We start from the raw sequence: 20,655 nt of genomic DNA on the forward strand, positions 1-20,655 counted from the left end.
GCCTCATCGCGGCAAGGACGCCGACGCCCTCGCAATCAGGTAGCGCCGGGAGGCGCATAAAGGAGAACACGCCTCCTCGTCCCGCGGGACGCGCGCGGGCGCGCCCGGGAGTAGCCCGGGACAAGGGCGAGACAGTCTATGACAGTCATAGACAGGAAGAGGCAGGGCTGGGCCATACTCCCTGTCCAATTCTGCACCGGTTCTCTTGGACTCTAAAAGACTTTCAAAGACGGTAAAGTGCTCTCTGGATTATTGATTTATATCCTTGGCTGCATTGTACTGGTTGTATTGGCTTTATTTGTGGCTTTACCATCATCCTAGTGCACTAGCCTAGGTTTAGGTCTGACCATGCCAAGTTCCAAAGAGAAATTTGTATTGGGGTCAGGGCCTATTGACAATTACCTGGTAAAAATGGTTACCAAAATTAATAGTGATAGAAGGGCCTCCCTGGGAAGAGATACTCTTTCTAACACTACACTAGAGTCGCCAACCACTGTGGAGTGCCCCCCAGAGTCTGTTACCCTAGACTCGGTTCCTGGAGTGCTCACTACGGTTACGGCTCAGGTTCACGTAGAGCCACCAGACGTAGTTAGACATAGTGTAAGTGAAGACAGTGAGGAAGCACTTCCTGTTGCCAGACCTGTAAGAAACTGCAGGAAACACCAACCCAAAAGGGGAGGGAAACATTAAAAAAAAGGGTAGATATCCCCCCACAAACGCACACCAATCCAGTTGAGCATAATATTGTACATACAGATAGCTCTGCGTCTAACAGCTCTTTAAGTCCTGACCAATTATCAAAACTACTTCACTCCTTGGAAGCAATGTTCGTAGCTAAATTGGATCAGCTCGTCCAACCCCTAGTGCAGAAACTCGATAGTGTTACTGCCGAAGTTAAGAGGTTGGGGGAGTTGCTTTCTAAGCATTTAACAACGGCTGAGAATCCCAAGGAGGTGGTGATGGTTACAGGTGGGTCTGAGCAGGTATCCAAAGTGGTAATCCAGCAGCAAGATACTGAGGTTTCCAAAAATATTGTCCCTACCACAACAGTTCCACATAGCAGAGCGAGGGGAGCTGCTCAAATAACAACAGGGCCCGCTAGTCCACCCAGTTATAACCGGATTAGGAGAATAAGGTCTACGAACCTACCCCCAGCATGTTCCCCCTATGTTGTCGTTTTAACAAATGTTCCACCACTAGAAACGCAATTGGCCCAGTCATATGAGGAATCGCACGAGGCACTTAAAAATAGGACCGTGTCATGGTTAAGCAGGAACTGTGGTTTCCCTACAAAATTTGCCCCGGACATTATTTCTACTAGAAGGGCCAATTGGATCGGGTCTTCTAAAAAGACCTGTAAAGGGGAGTGTATAATTATTAATTTTAGATACCCACAACACGCAGCCACAGTCCTGTTGAGAGCAGCCTCATTGACGCATGATGTCAATAATATCTGGGTGCGTCCTCTAGGGTTCTTTTACAATCATTTAGCTGGGGAGCAGTCATCTAGTGTTAGAAGGAGACCTTACACTCCCGCTATGGCCCAGACACCGAACTTAATCCCGGGCCATTGCGGAGAGAACCTTCTGAGTACTGGTATGAGAAGGAGACCCTGTACTCTGTTATGGCTCAGACGCCGGCTTTGTTTCAGGGACCTGGTGGAGAGAACTACTTTAACTTTGGGCCAAACATTCCTACCCATAATAGATTTGACGTGCTCTCCACCCTGGAGTTGTGCGATTGACGGGACGCTAGAAAGGGATCTGGGGAAGAGTCACATCTAGCCTCTGTCTCTTTGGAACAGGTCCACTCTGGTTTGACCCCGCCGGCTACCCATTGTAACCCTGTAATTTTGTGTAAAGCTAAAGGGGCAACGGTTAAGATGGTTAGCTGGAATGTCGCTGGTCTGCGCTCAAAGAAAGATGACATCATCTGGTTAAACCAAGTGAAACAATATGACATTGTGGCTCTCCAAGAAACTTGGTACAGAGACTGTGACTTCTGGTTGGATGGCTATACCTCTTACTTCGTCCCTGCAGAAAAATCGCTGGCGGGGAGAGATAAAGGGGGACTTGTGTTACTGGTCTCTGTTAATGTAAGAGGGACAGTTAGCAGGGTGGAATGTGCCTCTAATAATTTTTTAATTCTGGAATTTAAACTTCCTAATAACACTAAACTAATCCTAGTAAACTGTTACAATTCCCAGGATGGGGACTCCCCAAATGTACACCTGTTGTGGTTATCAGATTTTTTAAACATTTATATTGAAAAGCAAACCACTTTATGCCAACTTATTCTGTTGGGAGATTTTAACGTCCACTTATGTAGTCAAAACTGTTCATTAGCTGACATTGATGGGCCAGACTTCACATCCCCACAACATTTTGCGGAAGGGGGAAGCACTGGAGAAACTCTTATCTAACAATGATTTGTTTGAAGCAGAGTTTTTTGATAAAAGTTCTCGTGTCCCCACTTTCACAGGGAGGGATTGTGAAACCATAATTGACTACATATTTCTTTCTTCTGGACTTTTAAAATATGTTGTTTTTTATAATGCTATACCCTCTTGTTTTAGTGATCATAACCCAGTGGCTATTGAATTGGTAAATGGTTTTTTGCTATTTAATATAACCACCTCACCTCCAGTGTTGGCCGAAGTAAAAGTAAAAGACAAGGGGAGGAGGTTAAATTGGAGTAAGGTGGTGCCTGAGGAGTTCTTTAACATCATTACTCTCAAGGCCGCTCAGGACTTAAACATCTGTGGAGATCTCCACTCAACCGGGGAGCAAGTAATTTCTTCTTACGAAGCAATCTGCGCCCAAGTGGCCACAGAACTCACGACCAATAATCGTCCAGCTAAAAATAAGGAGGTTGCGGGTTGGTTTGATCACATATGCACTAAATCCCATAACCGCCTGAAAAAAGCTCTCCAGGAGCGACCAAGGAATAAAGCTCTGGTTGCCCAGCTCAGAAGTGAGTACTCTAGAGTAGTACAGGAAAGAAAAAATAAAATCAAACATGATGCGTGGGTAGAGCTTATGGACAAAGCAACCTTAAAAGATAGTGCAAAATTTTGGTCCATTATTAACACGCCCCTGTTCTCAAATAGCAAAAACCAAGTTTTAGAAGTAAACATTGCAGAGGAGGACTGGTTGAGCCACTTTGAACAAATTTATGGTAGTCATCTAGAGTTAGAAAACTTTGTGGCCCCAGTCTCAGACCCTTCTGTCTTGCCAGTAAGGTTTCACCTGGAGGAAGTTGTAAAAGCAATCGAAGATTCCGCAGGACGAAAAGCTCCTGGGCCAGATGGTGTTCCCACAGACATGTACAAAGCAAACCCATTATACTGGGCTAACATCCTGACAAATGTTTTTAACACCTCGGCCCGAGTTGGATTCCCCAAATCTTGGTCCCGATCAACAATAATCCCAGTCTTTAAGAAGGGCCAAAGGGCTGATCCTAGATGTTATAGGCCCATATCCTTGCTAGATTCCTCAATTAAAATTCTGGGGAAAGTGATCCTAGCAAGGATAACAGGGTGGGCCTCAGACAATAACATTCTGTCTGACGCCCAATATGGTTTTAGAGCTGGGAGGAGCACGGAGGACCAATGTTTGAACTTACACTTAATAACAGCTAAGTACACCAAGGCTGCTAGGGGGTCTATTCATCTAGGGTTTATGGACTTGTCCACAGCTTTTGATCTTGTTAATAGGTCAAAGCTGTGGACTATGCTCCTGGAACTGGGACTTGATCGGCCCCTTGTGTATTTTCTAGCCGAGCTTCACAAAGAACTGAACGCCTCAATCAGGATGACAAATGAGGGGAAATGTACGTCCAGTTTTAAGTCCGGCAGAGGGGTACGTCAGGGATGCATCTTGGCCCCTATGTTATTTACATTGTACGTTAACTCATTGGAGCTAAACCTATTACCAGCGACCCCAGACATTCCGCGTATGGGAGGTACACCGGTTCCGGTACTCCTATACGTGGACGACGCTGTTTTGTTGGCTAGAACCCCACTGGGCCTGCAAAGACTGCTGGACTCGTTTGGGGCTTTTATGAAAAATCTGGATCTGGTAGTCAATAACAGCAAATCGCACGTGATGTCTCTGGGGCCTTCAAAAAACAAAGTTAAGACCTTTTTTTGTGGCAGTGAAGTAATCACCAGGGTGAAGGTTTTTACCTACTTGGGAGTAGTTTTTGATGATAAGGGTTCTTGGTCCCCCCAACTCTCAATCAAGGTAAATTTGGTGAGAAATTCTTCAGCTGCAGTGCTAGGCTTTGCTAAAAGGCTGGGGGGGGGAACCTTGTGAGGCAATTCTAACAATCTACAAAGCCAAGACCATTTCCATTGCAAGGTATGGGGCCTCAATTTGGGGTTATACTAAACCCGATGCCATCCAAATTGAAGAAAACAAATTCCTAAGGTCCCTCCTTGGCCTCCCTCAATCTACTGCTACCCACTCTGTACATCTAGAATTGGGGATTGGCTATCTAGCAGACATAATTAAAATTGCCCCAATGCTGCTATGGATTAAAACCTGGTTAAACCCGAACCTCTCCCTAAACCATAAGATCTTAAAGGACTGCATTATGCTCGATAATATGTACAAAATCGATTGGTTGTCGTACATAAAAATGGTAGTAACTTATATGGGGCGACCAGAGATCTTTTCCAACCCGGAATCTCTTTGTAAGGCAGACCTTGAGTGGGTAAAAATTTACTTTATTAAGTTAAGGGAGGCAGAACGGGAAGGTGCAGAACTGTGCAAACCCTTGGTTAGGGGCCATGTTTTGGTCACCCAGTCAATAGCAATGTCACCTTATTTGACCATCGTGACAAATTCTTTCCATAGATGGTTATTGACGAAATTTCGGTTTAACCAAATTTACACAGTACTATGGGATCTGGAGAGGTGGAGTAGACCTGAAGATGTTGCCCCATGTAAATGCGGTGATTTTTCCCCGCAAGACACTATGCACTTTATGATTTTTTGCCCATTGTACAAAGATGCCAGGAAAAGGTTTATTCTTCCATTGCTGAAAAAGATGAATTTCAATCAGTGTAAACCTGCTTTATTGTTTCTACAATTGTTAGAATCCCCACTAACTATGTTTTGTGTTGCAAGCTTTCTTGCAGCTTCTGTTAGAAGCAAGAGAGTTAGACAGAAAGCTATTTTAGATCTTGAATCCTCTTAACATTCCGATGTTGTATTTCTATTAACTGCCTTAACATGGGTATGATGATATGTGTTTTATTTGACCCAAAAATTTATTTTTATCTTGTATACCATACTTTTTAAATGATATTTTTAATGTTTTGGTATTTGTACAGCATACTTTTTTATGATTTTAAATAATCGAATAAAGTGGTTTTTGCCTTGACTTGACACCTTTTAGACTTATCTTAAAATGAATTATTTCAGAAATGTAGAAATTCCCTGTGATGCTTTCTATAGAAGTGCAAAATATATGCTAGACTGTCTTGAAAATCAGCATTCAAAAAATTCTAGAATGAAAGTAGAATGAAAGGGGTTGATACAGAGATCAAAAGGTATTACTAGATATTCATAACGACCATGCATGGTCTTGAATGCTGTCATCCACTCATCTCAATCTTTACTCGAGACCAAGTTGTAGGCTCCCCTGACATCTAATTTGTAAAACACTTTGGCCATTTTGACTTGATCTAGAAGAAAAGAAATGGAAAGAGGGTGTTGATTGTGGAAGGTATTCATATTTAACTTATGGTAATCTGCACACACCTGGAATTCAAGATCTAGATTTGGCATATCGCAGCATCCTTAAGGGAAACTGAATGCTCAAAAAATCCCTTAGTGAGGTTTTCGTACAGATATTCCTTTTAGACAATATCTTCCTTTGCTATTAAGAAGTAGCTTCTGTCATGGGGAATCGGAGCACCAGCTTGAAGGTCAATAGCATAGGCTGATATTTGAAGGAGAATGTATTAATTCACTCCCTTCTTGCTAAAATCTTCTTGGACATCCATATAAGGAGGAGGATTATTCAATTCTCACTCATGATCAGGAATGGTGAAGCGTGTGAACAGCTATTTGAAATGTATCTCTGATCTTAGTCAACAATTCTGTCAGCAATATTTAGATGTCATATTCATCTATTCCTCTTTCCAGTTGATCTCAGAATTGTGCACACTTACCCAATTGATTTTGAAGACTAATGGAAGCACTGGCGAGTTGATGCTGTGTGATATTAAAGATTCAATAAGTTCTTTTTCCACAGCAAGCAAAAATGGTTGTTTCGCGCATTTCATCCCTTGACAACAGGGGTGTCCCATTAATGCAAAAAATATCTTCCGCAAGGTCTTTTTTTATGGGTTAAAAAAGTCTTGTTACTTATAAAAATCTTTATGAATATAACAATAAGACACATCCAGGAGCAATTTCATACAAAGCGACCCCCATTGCTACAATATAAAATGATGGGGCTCCACCCTCCGCTGCTGACTCATTTGTCTAATTAGAACAAGCTTTGAGCTGTTGGAAAATACTCTCTGCTCCCTTACCTTATTGTCAGTATATCCAAATGAGCTGACCGAGTAAGGAGTCTGGTGCAGATCAAACATGTGAAGTTAAGCTATTTAAAATTACATAGTGTGGGACATTTTCCTTTAATCAAAGTTGTGGCAAGATAAGCATTTCTTTTGTTAAATTTGATCAGAGGGAAAGGCTTGTGGCTTGTTAAAAAAATGTAGGTGACATTGAGCCATAAATGCTTAATTGTTGTGGGTCTTGTGCACACTTGTAAAGAAAAGGTTATGCTGTTCCTTTGGGATGAGAGTCAGAAGGAAGAGAATCTAAACCAACCCAACCAAGGTGTTTCAAAGTTGGGAATCCATTTATTGGATTATGTTGCCCTCACACACCCGGGAGGGTGTCATGCTTCATCATTGGGCTGCTCCTCGTCAGGTCGGCGGTGCAATCCCCGACGGGCTCCCTATAGTAGGGGTACTTTAGTGGAGATTTTTTTCCAACAGCCATAAGGTGAAGTGGGGGTTAGGGGCTAAATATGTGTAGATTAATATTTTTTGAGTGAATCTAAAATAGGGTTGGGAGTACCAGCGACAGCAACTTTTAATCAATGGGTCTCCTACACTAAGTAAAAACAATTAATAAGGTGCTCGGCTAAGCTTATGTCTTAGGTTAAGCGTACCTATTGGTGACAGGTCTTGTGCACACTTCTTAGGAGGATCCATTCCTGTTTATATACTACAATTTCCCGGATCTCTATGTTAACAGTTGCCAAAGTATCTCTGGGTCTCGTGGAACTTTCAGTCCTTGGACCTTCTTTAAACTTGCTCACTTCTGTTATTTTAGTTATCACCAAGGTTCGCACCTGTTAAGCAACCTCAAGATCTTCTTGTAGTTCACTAATGGCCTGAGAGTCAACATCAGAGTCAATGTTTAGAATCTCACAAACTGTCATGACCCAACATAGTTATTACCAAACATCTATGGAAATCCAAGTATCCACTAATCCTACATTCTCTCATTCCCTCACTCCCTTTACCTGTTTTTCCTCATTTCCCATTGCAGGCATTCAATTCTTTTGCCATCCAGCTAGGTGTTCAGAGATGGCGGGGTTTCAGCAGGAATCAGAGACACACCTCTGTATTTCTTGGTTTTTCTCTGGGTGATCCTGAAAGAATTGTCGGCTCCACCAGGTCGTCACTTGTTTTATTGGAATGCTGTTGGATCTTACTGGCAGCGTCAGCTTCGTAAAGGCAGAAGCTGGCCTTCTTGAGGACAATCATTGAGTAATTCACATATGGGACATGGGTCTGCTGTGGTTAGTGAATGTGTGAGTGAGATGATCATCAGTAGATTCTGTTTACGACACATCTGTTATTCAGCGCCAAGATACCCTTCTTGGTTAAAGTGCGCTTTAAAAATTCAAGAAATGTTATGTTATTGCATTTAAATGTTTTAAGCATACTGATCGTTTGAAACTACATATCATAAAACATAATAAACGTACATTTCCAGTATTCAGTATCCTGCTCCTATCCCATGACACCAGTATCCAAATTTTAAACATTTCCATCCATGCAAGCAAAGCGCACCTCAAAAGCTACATTACTTCCCTGAATATTCGGCAAAGCAGAATTATTCAGACTATTGACACCCTTTTTAGGTACATTACACCACTAGGGTCAGCTAAATGCTCAATTTGACTTGACCTTGTCAACGTAGTAACCCTGTTAAGACATCACCAACTATCATCGTCCAGTTTTAGTTAACATTCTTGTCCCCCCAGCTACTATGCGCAGAGCAGGAATATTCTATCCTCCTTTTTCTCTCTTTTCCATCTTCTTAATCGTGACCCATTCACTAGTGATTACCTCTGAGCTCTTATTATTGTTGTAGTATCTCACTCTTTTTTCAGCTGGTTCATACCTTTTAAGGTTATGTTTTTTAATCCACTTGGATTAAGTTCAGATCAGGGAACACGGTGTCTCAGCAATTGTGAAAAACATTGTGTGTGATAATGCTCTCCATTTTTTTTCTGAGATGTATGCTTTGACATGAAATTCACAACATAGAGCAGTTTGCAAACCCTCCGTCTTTACTTTGTTTTTGACTGCTTTCACCAAACCATTGTTCATAGGAGAACACACAAGGATGCAATGCAACTTATTTTGAAATAAAAACAAAAATCATAATTATTTTTAGCAGAAAACTCTTTACCATTTTCCATGACAACATTTCTAATATGTTATGTTAACATTCACCCATAGTTTTTGGGTCCTTGGATTATGCTGTGGAGAACAACCCCTAAGGACAGAGACCAGACGCTGTTGAAGCCAGTAGCAGATGACAAAGTATGAACAGACTAGTATGTCTGATAAAAAACATTTGAAATAGATATCTATAGTGGTCTTAGAATCAAAAGAGAACTCTCACCAGAAAGAGCACCCAACTCAAGTTGGATGTTTTAGGCTAGATGGAACTCAACAGTATAAACATGGGAATAAAGAGAAAGGTTTATGCCTGGAACACTCATACCATGTAGTGGCAAGTTGGAAATGTTCCTGTTTAATGTTTTGCCTTGACTTTTTTAATTTATCTAATAAATATTCGTTTAAAGACAGAGGAGCAGATTTACTTAAAATTCACACAATACAGCGCAGCTACGGTAGTTGCTGCCTTGCCAGAATAAGAGAGAGCTGAGAAGCTCCATATCTATTAAAATATGGTGCTCAAGTCTCTCCTTGCACTGGCACACTTGAAGTTTCCTAGCGCCAATGCAGGCACCCCTGCACCATGGTGCAAGGGTGCCTGCATGATGGGCAGGATTCTTGTTGTGTGTAGGAAGGGATACCTTCCTGCACACAAATAGTCTCACATTTATCATGGTTTTGAATTGCGCTTTGCACAATGCAAGAAGGTGCTAGGTCAACGCAAAACCTAGAATGACATTTACCATGCCGCGCAAGGCCAATTTGCATGGCCCTGCTTGGCTTGGTAAAAGTGGAGTAATGCAAGGAAGCGCAAGTCGCTGCCTTGCATTGCTCTGCCCCAGGGAGGCATTCCATGGGTGGAGAGTGGGTGCTCCCGTGCAACCATAGATGGATTATTCCCAGATTTACCATTAGTGGTAGACCTGGAAATGTGTCAAAATATAACGCCTTTCCAGGGAAGGTGTAATGAGGGGAAATATGCATATTTCTCCTAGTTTTTTCTGCTTTCCATGTGTGCTGCATTTTGCAGCACACGTACGAAGAGAAAACAGCCTCAGAGGATTGTTTTTGTGCAGGAAGGTGTCTCTTCTTGCATGAAGACAATCCTGCCTACAATGCAGACACCCTTGCCCCATGGTGCAAGTGTGCCTGTGTTGGCATCTGCTTGTGAGCCAGCGCAGGGAGAGAGCAGGAATGTACTATATGCTATTAAATGCAGTGCATTCCTGCTCTCTCCCTTTCGCGCGGCCGAGCAAGGTGTCTTGCTTTGCTGCATGAATATTTTATAAATATGCCCCAGAATCCTTAGAGGCATATTTCTCTTTCTCTGCAAGCAGCACACATGAAAACAGGAAGTAACGAAGAAAAAATAAAATATTTTTTCTCTTTACTCCTTACCATCGAAGCCGTACCATTTTGATGCATTCCCAGGTTTTCTAGCTTTAGTAAATCTGGAATTGCACGAAAATCCATGGGTGGAGGCATGGGAACGCCCACCTACCTAGCTCATGCCAGCACTAGCCACTGCCTTGCGTTACTTTGTATTTACGAAAACACACAAAGACACAAAAAGTGGCTTTGCATTGCTTAGTAATACCATACCAAAAATTATTTTGCGTTGGGGATGTGCTAAAAAAGGGACGCATCCAAGATGCAAAATTATTTTAAATCTGCCCCCTTAAGAAAGAATTTTGTGCATAGGGACTCCTTGATAATGTCCAACACAGCATCAGTTAAGGGTTTAAACAAAATTAGCACTATACCTACCTACGCACTATCTCACTTATCAACAAAAATGGGCCTTAGGTGTACATTGCCAAATGCTGCTATCCACTCCAGTGGCCACAAATAATGTACTTACCAGACTTTCCGCATTAAGTACAGATCTTATAATAACTCATAATCATATGTTCTATATACGTACACCAATATGCTGACCTCACAAACCTTTAGGCCACTGTCTGTCTGACCTTCGTAAACTACCTTATTGATTTTTCACCCAACTCCCTAGGATGTTTCCTCTCCCCTAAACATTACTTGAACATGATAAGTCTTCTCTCACTTTCTAAAAATATGTAATACAGCAATGAAAACTTTCTCCCTAGAGCCCTTGCAAAGGTTAGACAGACTTCTTGGGCCTCTGGCATTGAGGTGGCTGGCCATTTGAGTGGGCATAGCTTGCAGCTTGCTTCACAGGGCTGTAGGTCTAATTGGTGCTGTAGATGCAGTGGTACCAGGGCCTACTAGTGTTAGGGGCCAATTAAACCCCTATTATGGCTATTTACCATTTTTCTTGTTTGCATTAGGGCCCATTATAACCTTGCGATCCTGATTAGCAGTGGTAAAGTGCCTGGAGTCATAAAGGCAAACAAATAAGAGTTCAGAAAACAGGAGGAGAGGAGGCAAAAGGTTTGGCGGTGACCCTGCCGAGAAGTCCAACAGTGCCCACATAAAGGCACCAGGTCATGGAACCCCTGTGTGATCTGCAATATCCTTATAATATATAGTAAGGAGGTATTTTATCCCATATAATATGTGGAATTTGCTCCTTTCCTCTGAAAACACAATAAATGGACAACAACTGGCCATGTGTTGTGTGAGACACCTTTTTCTGGTCCTGCCTTTTTAGCTCACTGCCCTTTCAGTCTGCAGAAGGCTACAATGTGAGGCATTGCTTGTGGTGTGGCACATGACGTCAGGCGCCTTCTTAGCTACTTTATATTGAGATTACGAGCTCCCACGCATTATAATTACCTTTACTTGTCTCCAAACTCTTTATTACAAGACACTGCAGAAGATTTGTCTGCGACGGTTCCAGCCTGGATATTGACCACCAAAGTATCAGTAGATTTACTGTTGTATTTGTAGACCAGGAAATTGCACAGGCTATGCAAACATTTGTTGCCAGCATTCAGTTGAGCTCCATTGTAAATATGCATTTCTGTTATTTTCACAGCTGTTCTGCACTTTCCTCTCACCAGAGCTGGTCAGAGTAGCCCTGGAGAAATCACTAAAGGACCTCCAACTGGACTACGTGGATCTCTATCTCATACATTGCCCTGTTGCTCTTAAGGTAACCTACTTTATTCATTACTACTGGAAATGTAGGCCTTTGTACATTCTGGAACTTATACTTGTAAATGGCTAATGCACAATCTCTGTGTTGACATCTTATGATGCTAAAGAAATAAGGATAGAGATGAAGGTCTCGGGGTATATGTTTACCGACCTGCATACCTCCGTACCCCAAAATATATGACAACAACAAATCTGGGAGGTGTCCGGTCAAGAGAAAGAGTGTGTGTGTCTAATGCTAGAGACTGAAGAACGCAGGCCTTCAACCAGCAACAACAAAGACAACACCTGGTTGAGAAATTCCCATCAGCCCACCCTTCCGGCGGAGCATCATCATGTGGGATTTATATGGTACATCCAAAAATCGCCCAGCTCATCCAATTGATGGTCGATACCAAAGATGAACTCTAACCAAGGTGTGTCTTAATGGTACTGATGGGGTGCAGTGCTATAATGTGAACAAGTGAGCGAAATTAGAAATGGCTACCAAGACAAAAAATATGTTTAATCAGTATTGTCTGGGTGCCAATGTTAAAAGAACGCCTGATTGTCTGAGAGTATGACTAAACAATGGTGATGTGCAGAGGGGTCGACATGTTTCAGCCGGTTGGAAAACAATGTCCGGCTTTCTTCAGGACCGATTAGATGGAAGCTACTGCATATATATGTGAAAGATAGTGTAACAAAAAAATGTGGTAAATAAAATTCATACAATACCCCCAGGAACTTGGGACCCCAATGTATTCTGGTGGAGATGAAGTACGTGTTACTCTTCCTGTTGAGATAGTTAGACAGGAGAAGATATAAGTATATCCCATAAAAACGATGCATGTAAAAATACCTGCACTCAACAAGGAACAGAACAGAACACACACATACGGAGAGCTTATCAACTCCGCTAAACAGAACTGTACTCATGCTGTCTTACTCCATCCATTCAGTGAAATTTTTTTTTTTGATATCATAGTGTACTCACCCAGCTTTATGTGGGGAATAGCCTCACCTCACCCGGCAACCGCTCGGGAATATGAGGCCCGCTCTAGTTATATAAGAAAAAAATTGGACAAGATCAATACAGTAATGTTATCGTGTCTGGCTAATTAGCATTAAGTAGTTTTTATATAACAAGTAAAAACCTAGTAGTAAACTAGTGGAAGCTTATCACTTAACCATAGGCTGAGCTGACTTGCAGAAACGAGTCTGATGTTATTATTAAAAAATACTTTCATAAAAAGAGTTTATTATGAAAGTTTTTTTAGACCTATGACATATTATAAAGTTGGCTTGGCAAGCTATATTCAAAATATGAGCAAGAAATATGCCAAAAAGAGGTCAAAGCAAAGTAGTGTTATCATGAATCTAATGAGCCTCTACAGAGTTTTATAAGAAGTTTCTTAAAAGGGGGCTCAAGTTCTTGTATAGTAGAGACCAAAAAGTTCCCCAGACCTACCTATCCGTCGGTGCCTCTGTCCGTAGTCCGAGAGGCAGTGGAGGTACTGGAAGCGCCAACTATCGCGCTATTTATACTCGTCTCGATTGGTTAATTAGTATCATATGTTACCTAACTACCTCCGAGCACTGATCACGGCACCCATGCGCCGAAAAAATGCTAAGAACAGCGCATGTGCAGTGAAACGCTGATAAACCGCGCATGCGCTATTACGCGTGTTGCGACTTGCCCAACGACCAGCGATGCTAGTTTCTTGTGCATGCGCATTCTGGCAGAGCTAGCTCGTATATCAAACTACACGAGCGGTCTTTAATACGCCAATGTGTAGCTCACACGCATCGGTATTGTAATTACATTATGTGTAAATAACATGTATGTCTCTCGTAATGTCCTAACAGATGTCAAGAATTGTTGATATAAAGCTGTTGATATAAAGCTTACCGATGTATTACAGGAGAAGGTGAAACCAAAGGACCCCAGACCCTTTATTTTACAAATAAATTTATTTTTTTCAATGATCTGAGGGTCTTATTGAGGAGTGTCTTAAAGACTGACAATATAGAAATCCGTCCTCCCTATAAGTCTTCCTCTATATGCCTATAGATACTTCTAGAGCAGTCAAGATGGAAAAACTTATTGGTATGTATATGCTCAGGAGAGACACAGTGGAATATTTTTTTACGCTGGATGTAGTAATTTTACCAAGCTGGTGAGACACTATATACTACTAAGAAATTGGTCAACAGCTATACTGCAGTGTATTGTTGTACAGTGACTATCTCAATTGTTCATAGATGGAGGGAGAACATATTTGCTAATTGCTCACAATGATATCCATGGAATATCGTTGTTCAAGCCCTTGCTGTCACTACGCAGTTTAAAAATCCATTTCTGCTCCTTGACGAATAGATATCTGGAAAAACTACCTATATGTGAGGGAATAAAGGGGTGTTTCAAGATTACCCACTTCATGTGCTCAGGTTTGTGTTTCATAGACAAAAAATGATTCGTCAACCGAGTAGACTGTTTCTGGCATCGGATAGTGCTCTTATGTTCACTAAACCTGGTCTTTATCTTGCGAGAGGTGTGGCCAATATACCTGAGGAGGCAAGGACATGTGATCATATATATGACCTTTTCTGTGTTACAATTTGTATGTTTCTTAAGTAACCAAGGTTTACCCATCCAAAAGTCCACTTTGTCTGTTTTATAGGTCTGAGGACAGACACTGCAGGAGCCGCAGGGAAAATGGCCCTGCACTGGCGGAAGGTTCCAAAGAGTGTTAGTGGTATCTACTGTTAATGCCCTGGGTCTAGTATAGACCAGGGTATCGCGTAGACTAGGTGCTCTTTTGAACGAGAAAAGTGGCAAGGGGACACTTGAGTCCGCTACATTTAAAATGCCCCAGTGTTTACGTACTGTTCCTTGGATTTTGTTAGAGAGAACACAAAAAGTACTCACAAACGTTAATCTGTCTAGTGGAGCCTTCTTAGGACGTCTCTCCAGTAGGGCATCTCGATTGTTATTGAAGGCCCGTTTCCAAGCTCTTTTCACCAGGTGATTGGGGTAGTGTCGTTCTTGTAGATGATTAGATAGTTCTTTCGCATGTTTATCAAACGATAGTTTGGTGGAGCAGTTTCTTCTCACCCGCAGGAACTGTCCCACGGGGAGGTTTTCACGTAAAGCCCGTGGATGATGACTTTCAAAAACCAGGAGAGAATTCCTGGCCATGGGTTTAGTATAGAGTTCACATTCCAATCCTCCACCTTTTGGGAAGATAAGAATATCCAAAAAGGCAAGGTGGTCCTGGCTGAACTCCACTGTAAAATTCAAGAACTGGTTTTGATCATTAAGCCACTTATGGAATAGTCCGATCTCAGAGGCAGTGTCTCGCCACACCAACAGAATATCGTCTATGTATCTCTTCCATAGCACCACATGGTGGAAGAAAGGGTTGCTATGGTTGAGAATACATTCTTGTTCAAATAGGTGGACATATAGGTTGGCGAGGCTCGGGGCAAAAATGCTCCCCATAGATGTCCCTGATACCTGGAGAAAGACCTGTTCTTCAAACTTGAAGACATTTTCCATCATAGCTAATCTAGCGCACTTCATGATGAAATTAACAGGAGTGATGCTACCTATATCTCGTGAGGTAAGAAGTTGTCTAATAGCCTCCAAAGTTTCTTGCAGGTATAGAGCGACTCTACGTCGAAACTGACCAGTAGGTCAGTTTCAATGTTGAATTCAATCTCTGGTAGAAGTCTAAGGACATCTGCTGTATCCTGCAGGTATGTAGGCATCTCTTTAACGAGTGGCCTAAGAAAAAAATCCACAAAGGTGGACAAGGGCTCCAGTAAGGAACTGATACCTGAAATAATGGGACATCCAGGAGGGGGTCTGGTAGCCTTGTGTATCTTGGGCAAGCAATAAAATCCGGGCATTACCTGTTTAGATGTCACCAAAAACCTAGTTTCTTGAGGTGTAATCCACCCTTCAGCACTGCCTTCATCAACTAGAGAAAAGATCTCTGTGAGAAGTCGTGGGGTGGGATCGATGGACAATTTGCGATAAGCTTGAGTGTTGTTCAGTTGTCTAAGACACTCGTCTCGATAATCAGCCATGTCCATAATAACTGTTGCACCCCCCTTATCGGCTGGTTTTATGATTATTGATTGGTCTCTTGACAAACTGGAGAGCGCATTCTTTTCTTTATTAGAAAGATTTTGAAAGCCATGATGATCATTGTCATACAGGGCCATAACATCATGCGTAACTGCTTGTTCGAATGTTGTTACCTGTGAAGGGACCTGGTGAGAAAGGGGGGTGAACCCAGATTTTGGGCGTAGTCCTGTGTTGTTCAGCCGATCTTCTTCCATCATCATGGCATTTCCATCCTTATTTTTGAAGAAACAATGGAGGCGTACTTTCCTAAAGAATTTTTCAAGTTCGCATCTTGTTAAGAAAGGGTCTCCACAATTAGTGGGAACAAAGCATAGCCCTTTTTCCAAAACATCCTGTTTATCGGACGACAAAATGCGTGAACTCAAGTTAACTGTTAAGTTCCGGTCGTCCCTGTGTTGGTAGTCTGTTGGGCTGCCCTTCTGCTCCGTGTGTTGGGAAATGAGGGGTCTGATTCCCAATGAACGGTTTGTTGTCCTCTTCTCCTGCCGCGACTGCGGCCTGACACTGCCCTAAAAAAGACGGATCAGAGAAGAACTGGGGGTGTTGTGTAAAAGGGTGCATTTGTGGTACAAAGGGTTGTGGTTGAAAACCCCAAGGTCCCGGATGCCACAATGGTCCTGAATTCTGGTAGTTGCCCTGCATCATTCTTCTCTTGTTAAATCTCTGTTGTTGCCCTCCCACTCTATTTTGTAGGCCTGCTGTGTTGGAGATATCAGAATCGCTAGAACTTGAATCGGATCTAGGGTGGGGCAAGATGGCGGCCGCCTAGTTGTGTCCGATCACAGCAGAGCAGTGAAGCCCGTGTAAATTACCCAAGCGGAACTATGGGGATTCTTCCCCTCTCACCCCGGAGACTCCTGATATCTCAGTAATGCAGAAATTAAAATCAAACTAAAAATCCAGGCGGAGCACTCATACGGATGATTTTGCAGCTCACCTGCCGCGGCTCAGCGTTACGGCTGCTTCAGGAGCTGACTCGGGCTGCTCTCTCTGTGTGTTCCCGCACCCGTCGGAGAGCGAAGGGGCGGGGCGCGGGTGAAGTTCCGCGGGCTGTGTGGAGCAGAGCGGCGTCTGTGGCAGGGCTGCCGAGGTCAGCAAGACGCGAGGAGGAGTTCAGTGCAAGGAGGCTCTGGGCAGAAAAGAGACGGATTGCTATAGCTCTTAAGATCAATACAGGAGGAAAATCTGCTACAGAAAAGGAAAAGAAAAGGAAGGCTGGAGTGGAGACAGTGCCGGGAGATATTGATGGCAAAGTACAGACCCCCCCGGTGAGAGAGCAGATGGTGGTCAGAACGAGGCAGGCTACAGCCACAGCCCCAATTGCGGATATTTTCGTCAAGGCTGGCAGAGAGAAGGGGCTAAAAACTACAACGCCTGTGGGGGAGGGCGGTGAGGCTGAACTAGACGTAGGTGATGTAACCTCCTCAATTCTCCCGGATCTGACTGATTTGATTGACCCCCTTTTGCCCCTGAGTACCATAGGACAAAGTATGGCGAAAGGAGCTGATATTGCTGAGCCTAATAACCCAGGCAACCTGGATAACGAGGTTATGGAGAATGGGGCTATCAGCAATAACAAACTGCGCGAATGTAATCCAGGTGATCTTAATGCCGTTCCAGATGCCTGTATCACTCAAAGGAGCTCAGATGGTCTGAATGAAGTCGTGAATAGGCCAGAAGATCATGATGGGCAGAAACCTGGCGAGCTTACAAAGGAGAACGCGGTGGTCCGCGGGGAAGGCGATAAGGGAAAAGAGAATGAAAAGGTCCCGAGCGAATGCTTCTTTTCAGTGTCGGAGGGAGATGAGTGGTCAGAGGATGATGATGATGAAGATCTTGGCTCCAATGTGGTTTCAGACCCTGACGCAGAAAGCGATTTCGAGCCTGGCTCCCCGGTAACAGCAGTTAAACCACCAAAAAGGCGTGAGCTCCCTCAAAGTGAGCTTAGTTGGGACCATTCTTCAGCAATGCCTCTGTAGGGGAGCCCGGGGGGGGGGGGTGCAGCCCAGATGGAGACTATTCACAATGAGATCCTGGCCCACAGGGAGGAAGCCCGGCAGGATAGTCGGAAGTCCCAAGCCGCTGTAAAGAAAATACAGGGGGCTGTTAGGAAGCTGTCTAAGGCCTGTATTAATCTGGGAGATCGGGTAACTAATCTGGAGGATAGAGCGGTCTCTACAGAGGCGGAGGCAACAGCCGCGATCAATAAGGTCGAAGCCCAAAATGCACAAGTAATAGACATCCAGTGGAAACTGGAGGACATTGAGAACAGGCTCAGACAGAATAACCTCCGGATCCTTGGGGTACCTGAAGGAGTGGAAGGGTCCAATGTCAGAGCCTACGTCATTAAACTATTTGAACAGGCATTTCCGGAGCTTTCAAACTGGGTCTGGGCAGCAGAGATCCAGAGAGCGCATCGCACCCCGTTTAAAATCAAAAAAGGCAACAAGGAAGGTGAGAAACCTAGAGCTATTCCAACTTTTCTGGGCAACTTCGTGCTGAGGCAGGCAATTGCGGAGAAGACAAGACCGGATGCTAAGAGGCAGGTGGAGGGGATCTCTTTCTTTGTCCACCCGGATTTATGCCATATAACAGTGGAGAGGCGCTAGAGACTCAGGCAACTGATCACCCCTTTTCAACAGAAAAAAATGCAGTCCTATTTGATCAACCCATCTCAACTGAAAATCATTAATGAGGGGAGAACTATGTACTTTGCCTCCGAGATAAAAGCCAGAGAATATTTGAATTCTTATGGGAAGTAGAATCATTTAATACTGGACGTATATATGTTGGTTTTCGTAGTACTATTGAAGCATTGGTGAGGGGGTCAGGTTGGATTCGGAGTGTGGGCTCTTTCAAAAAGATGGTAAGGGATAACAGGATGTTGAATTGGATTGTCGTATTAAAGGCTTCACTGATCTCACTGTGACCATCACATGCACAGATCTGGTCTGAGCGCCTCACTAGCAAGGGTGCAGGGGTGTTTGAAAAGGGGGGGTGGAGGGCAAGGAGGGAATGGGGGGTGAGGGGGGAGGAGGGGAAGGGTGGGCGGTCAGGCGGGGGGGGAGAACAGGGCGTTGGGGGAAAAAGAAAATAAAGAGAAAATAGGGTGTATTAAGGTAAATATTAGTCACATTAAGGTCTCTTTGAAGATTATAACAATAATTCGCGCTCGTCAGGGAAATTTAACACAAAGACATGTGAAGCATTAAAATTTGTACAGCCAACGTAGATGGCCTGAATGATGCAAGAAAGCGTCAAAGGGTGGGACATTTCTCCAAATATAATAATTTGGATATTTTTTGTGTACAGGAGACCCATCTTCCTTGGGCAAAAAGAAATATGATGAATTTTAGGGGGTATGAAATCTTAGCTTGCTCATCTCAAACATCAACAGTTAGAGGCGTGGCCATCTTAGCTAAACCCTTTCTAGGGGGAGCTAAGCGTCACAAGGCCGATAGTGCAGGGAGATGGGTGATAGTGGAACTCAATATTGGTTATACCCTATGTGTGATATACGGCTCGAATCAGGATGATCCTGAAATTTTTGGCTTCCTGGAAGGGGAGCTAGACACTTACCCACCGCCCATAATAGTTTGTGGGGATTTAAATATATCAGTAGACTGGAATAAACCAGTTGACTATTCTGGGCGGAAACCTAAAGTGTTTCGAGCCCTTGATTCTCTTATGAAGTCACATGGTCTTAAGGATGTGTGGGGAGCAAAGGAACCCTTAGATCCAGGCTACACCTATTTTTCTAGTCCTAACTTGAGATATACTAAATTAGACTACTTTTTGATCTCCTCTAAAGAGCTGAATAAGGTTCGCATTAAGAAACTCCCAAAGTCAATTTCGGACCACAACCCTCTGGTGCTGTTTTGCGAAATGCCTAAAGTCGAGAGAAAACAAACTAGCTGGTCTTTTGAGAGAAAACTATTATTAGATTCCAGATTCGTGGAACATCTTAGAAAATGGGCTGTCGAGTTTTATGACGCTAACCGATATAGTACTTCTCGGAATGGCGTGTGGGATGCCTTCAAGGCCTCTTTAAGGGGAGAGACAATAAGCTGCTCTGCTAGGCTCAGGAGAAATGACAAGAGAGAGATAGAGAAGCTTATGGACATGTTACTGTTAGCTGAAGAACAGCATATTAAGGATATAGGCCAGGGACGGGAGGGACAGGAGAGTTTAAAAAGTATAACAACTATTAAAGCTGATCTCCAGAAAATAGTTATACAGAAGGAAACCAGCGAGTACCAGGTTTCTAAGGCAAGACGTTATGAAACAGGGGAACAGGCGGGTAGGGCACTAGCTCTGCAGATAAGGCAAGAGAGGACCAAGAACTTAATTTCCCGTATACAGGACGAAGACAAGGAGTACACGGAGCCCAAAGATATTTTAAGGGTCTTTCAGAATTTTTATCAAAAGTTGTATGACGAGGAGGGTGTTACAGGTGAGCAGGGCCCTGGCTATTTGGATGGTGGTCCGGGTATAGATGCACAGTGTAGAGAAGAACTTGATAGAGACATAGATATGTTGGAATTAACTAAGGCCCTACAGGAGCTAGCTGCAGGCAAGGCTGCAGGCCCTGACGGAATCCCCCTCGAGGTTTACAAATGCTTAGAAAAGGAGATCGCCCCAATTCTACTGGATTTATTTAACGGGATCTTGTGCTCTGGTATTGTACCGGAGTCCTGGAAGGAGACTAACATCGTTATCTTTC

The 20,655-nt window shown here is 43.3% G+C and overlaps 1 protein-coding gene and 1 long non-coding RNA gene across 4 annotated transcripts in view; one reads left to right on the forward strand and one right to left on the reverse strand.

Moving 5' to 3' along the window:
• Positions 1–20,655, reverse strand: part of LOC144804246 (uncharacterized) — a 467,319-nt gene that overhangs the window by 357,560 nt on the left and 89,104 nt on the right. The gene's annotated exons all lie outside the window — the stretch shown is intronic.
• Positions 1–20,655, forward strand: part of LOC144804085 (estradiol 17 beta-dehydrogenase 5-like) — a 182,601-nt gene that overhangs the window by 57,943 nt on the left and 104,003 nt on the right. Inside the window, exon 3 of the mRNA XM_078671898.1 lies at positions 11,679–11,795. Within this exon, the coding sequence (XP_078528024.1) occupies positions 11,679–11,795 (117 nt within the window). The remainder of the gene's footprint in view (positions 1–11,678; positions 11,796–20,655) is intronic.

The sequence above is a fragment of the Lissotriton helveticus genome, chromosome 1_1 (genome assembly GCF_964261635.1).
Source record: "Lissotriton helveticus chromosome 1_1, aLisHel1.1, whole genome shotgun sequence".
Classification (NCBI taxonomy): domain Eukaryota; kingdom Metazoa; phylum Chordata; class Amphibia; order Caudata; family Salamandridae; genus Lissotriton; species Lissotriton helveticus.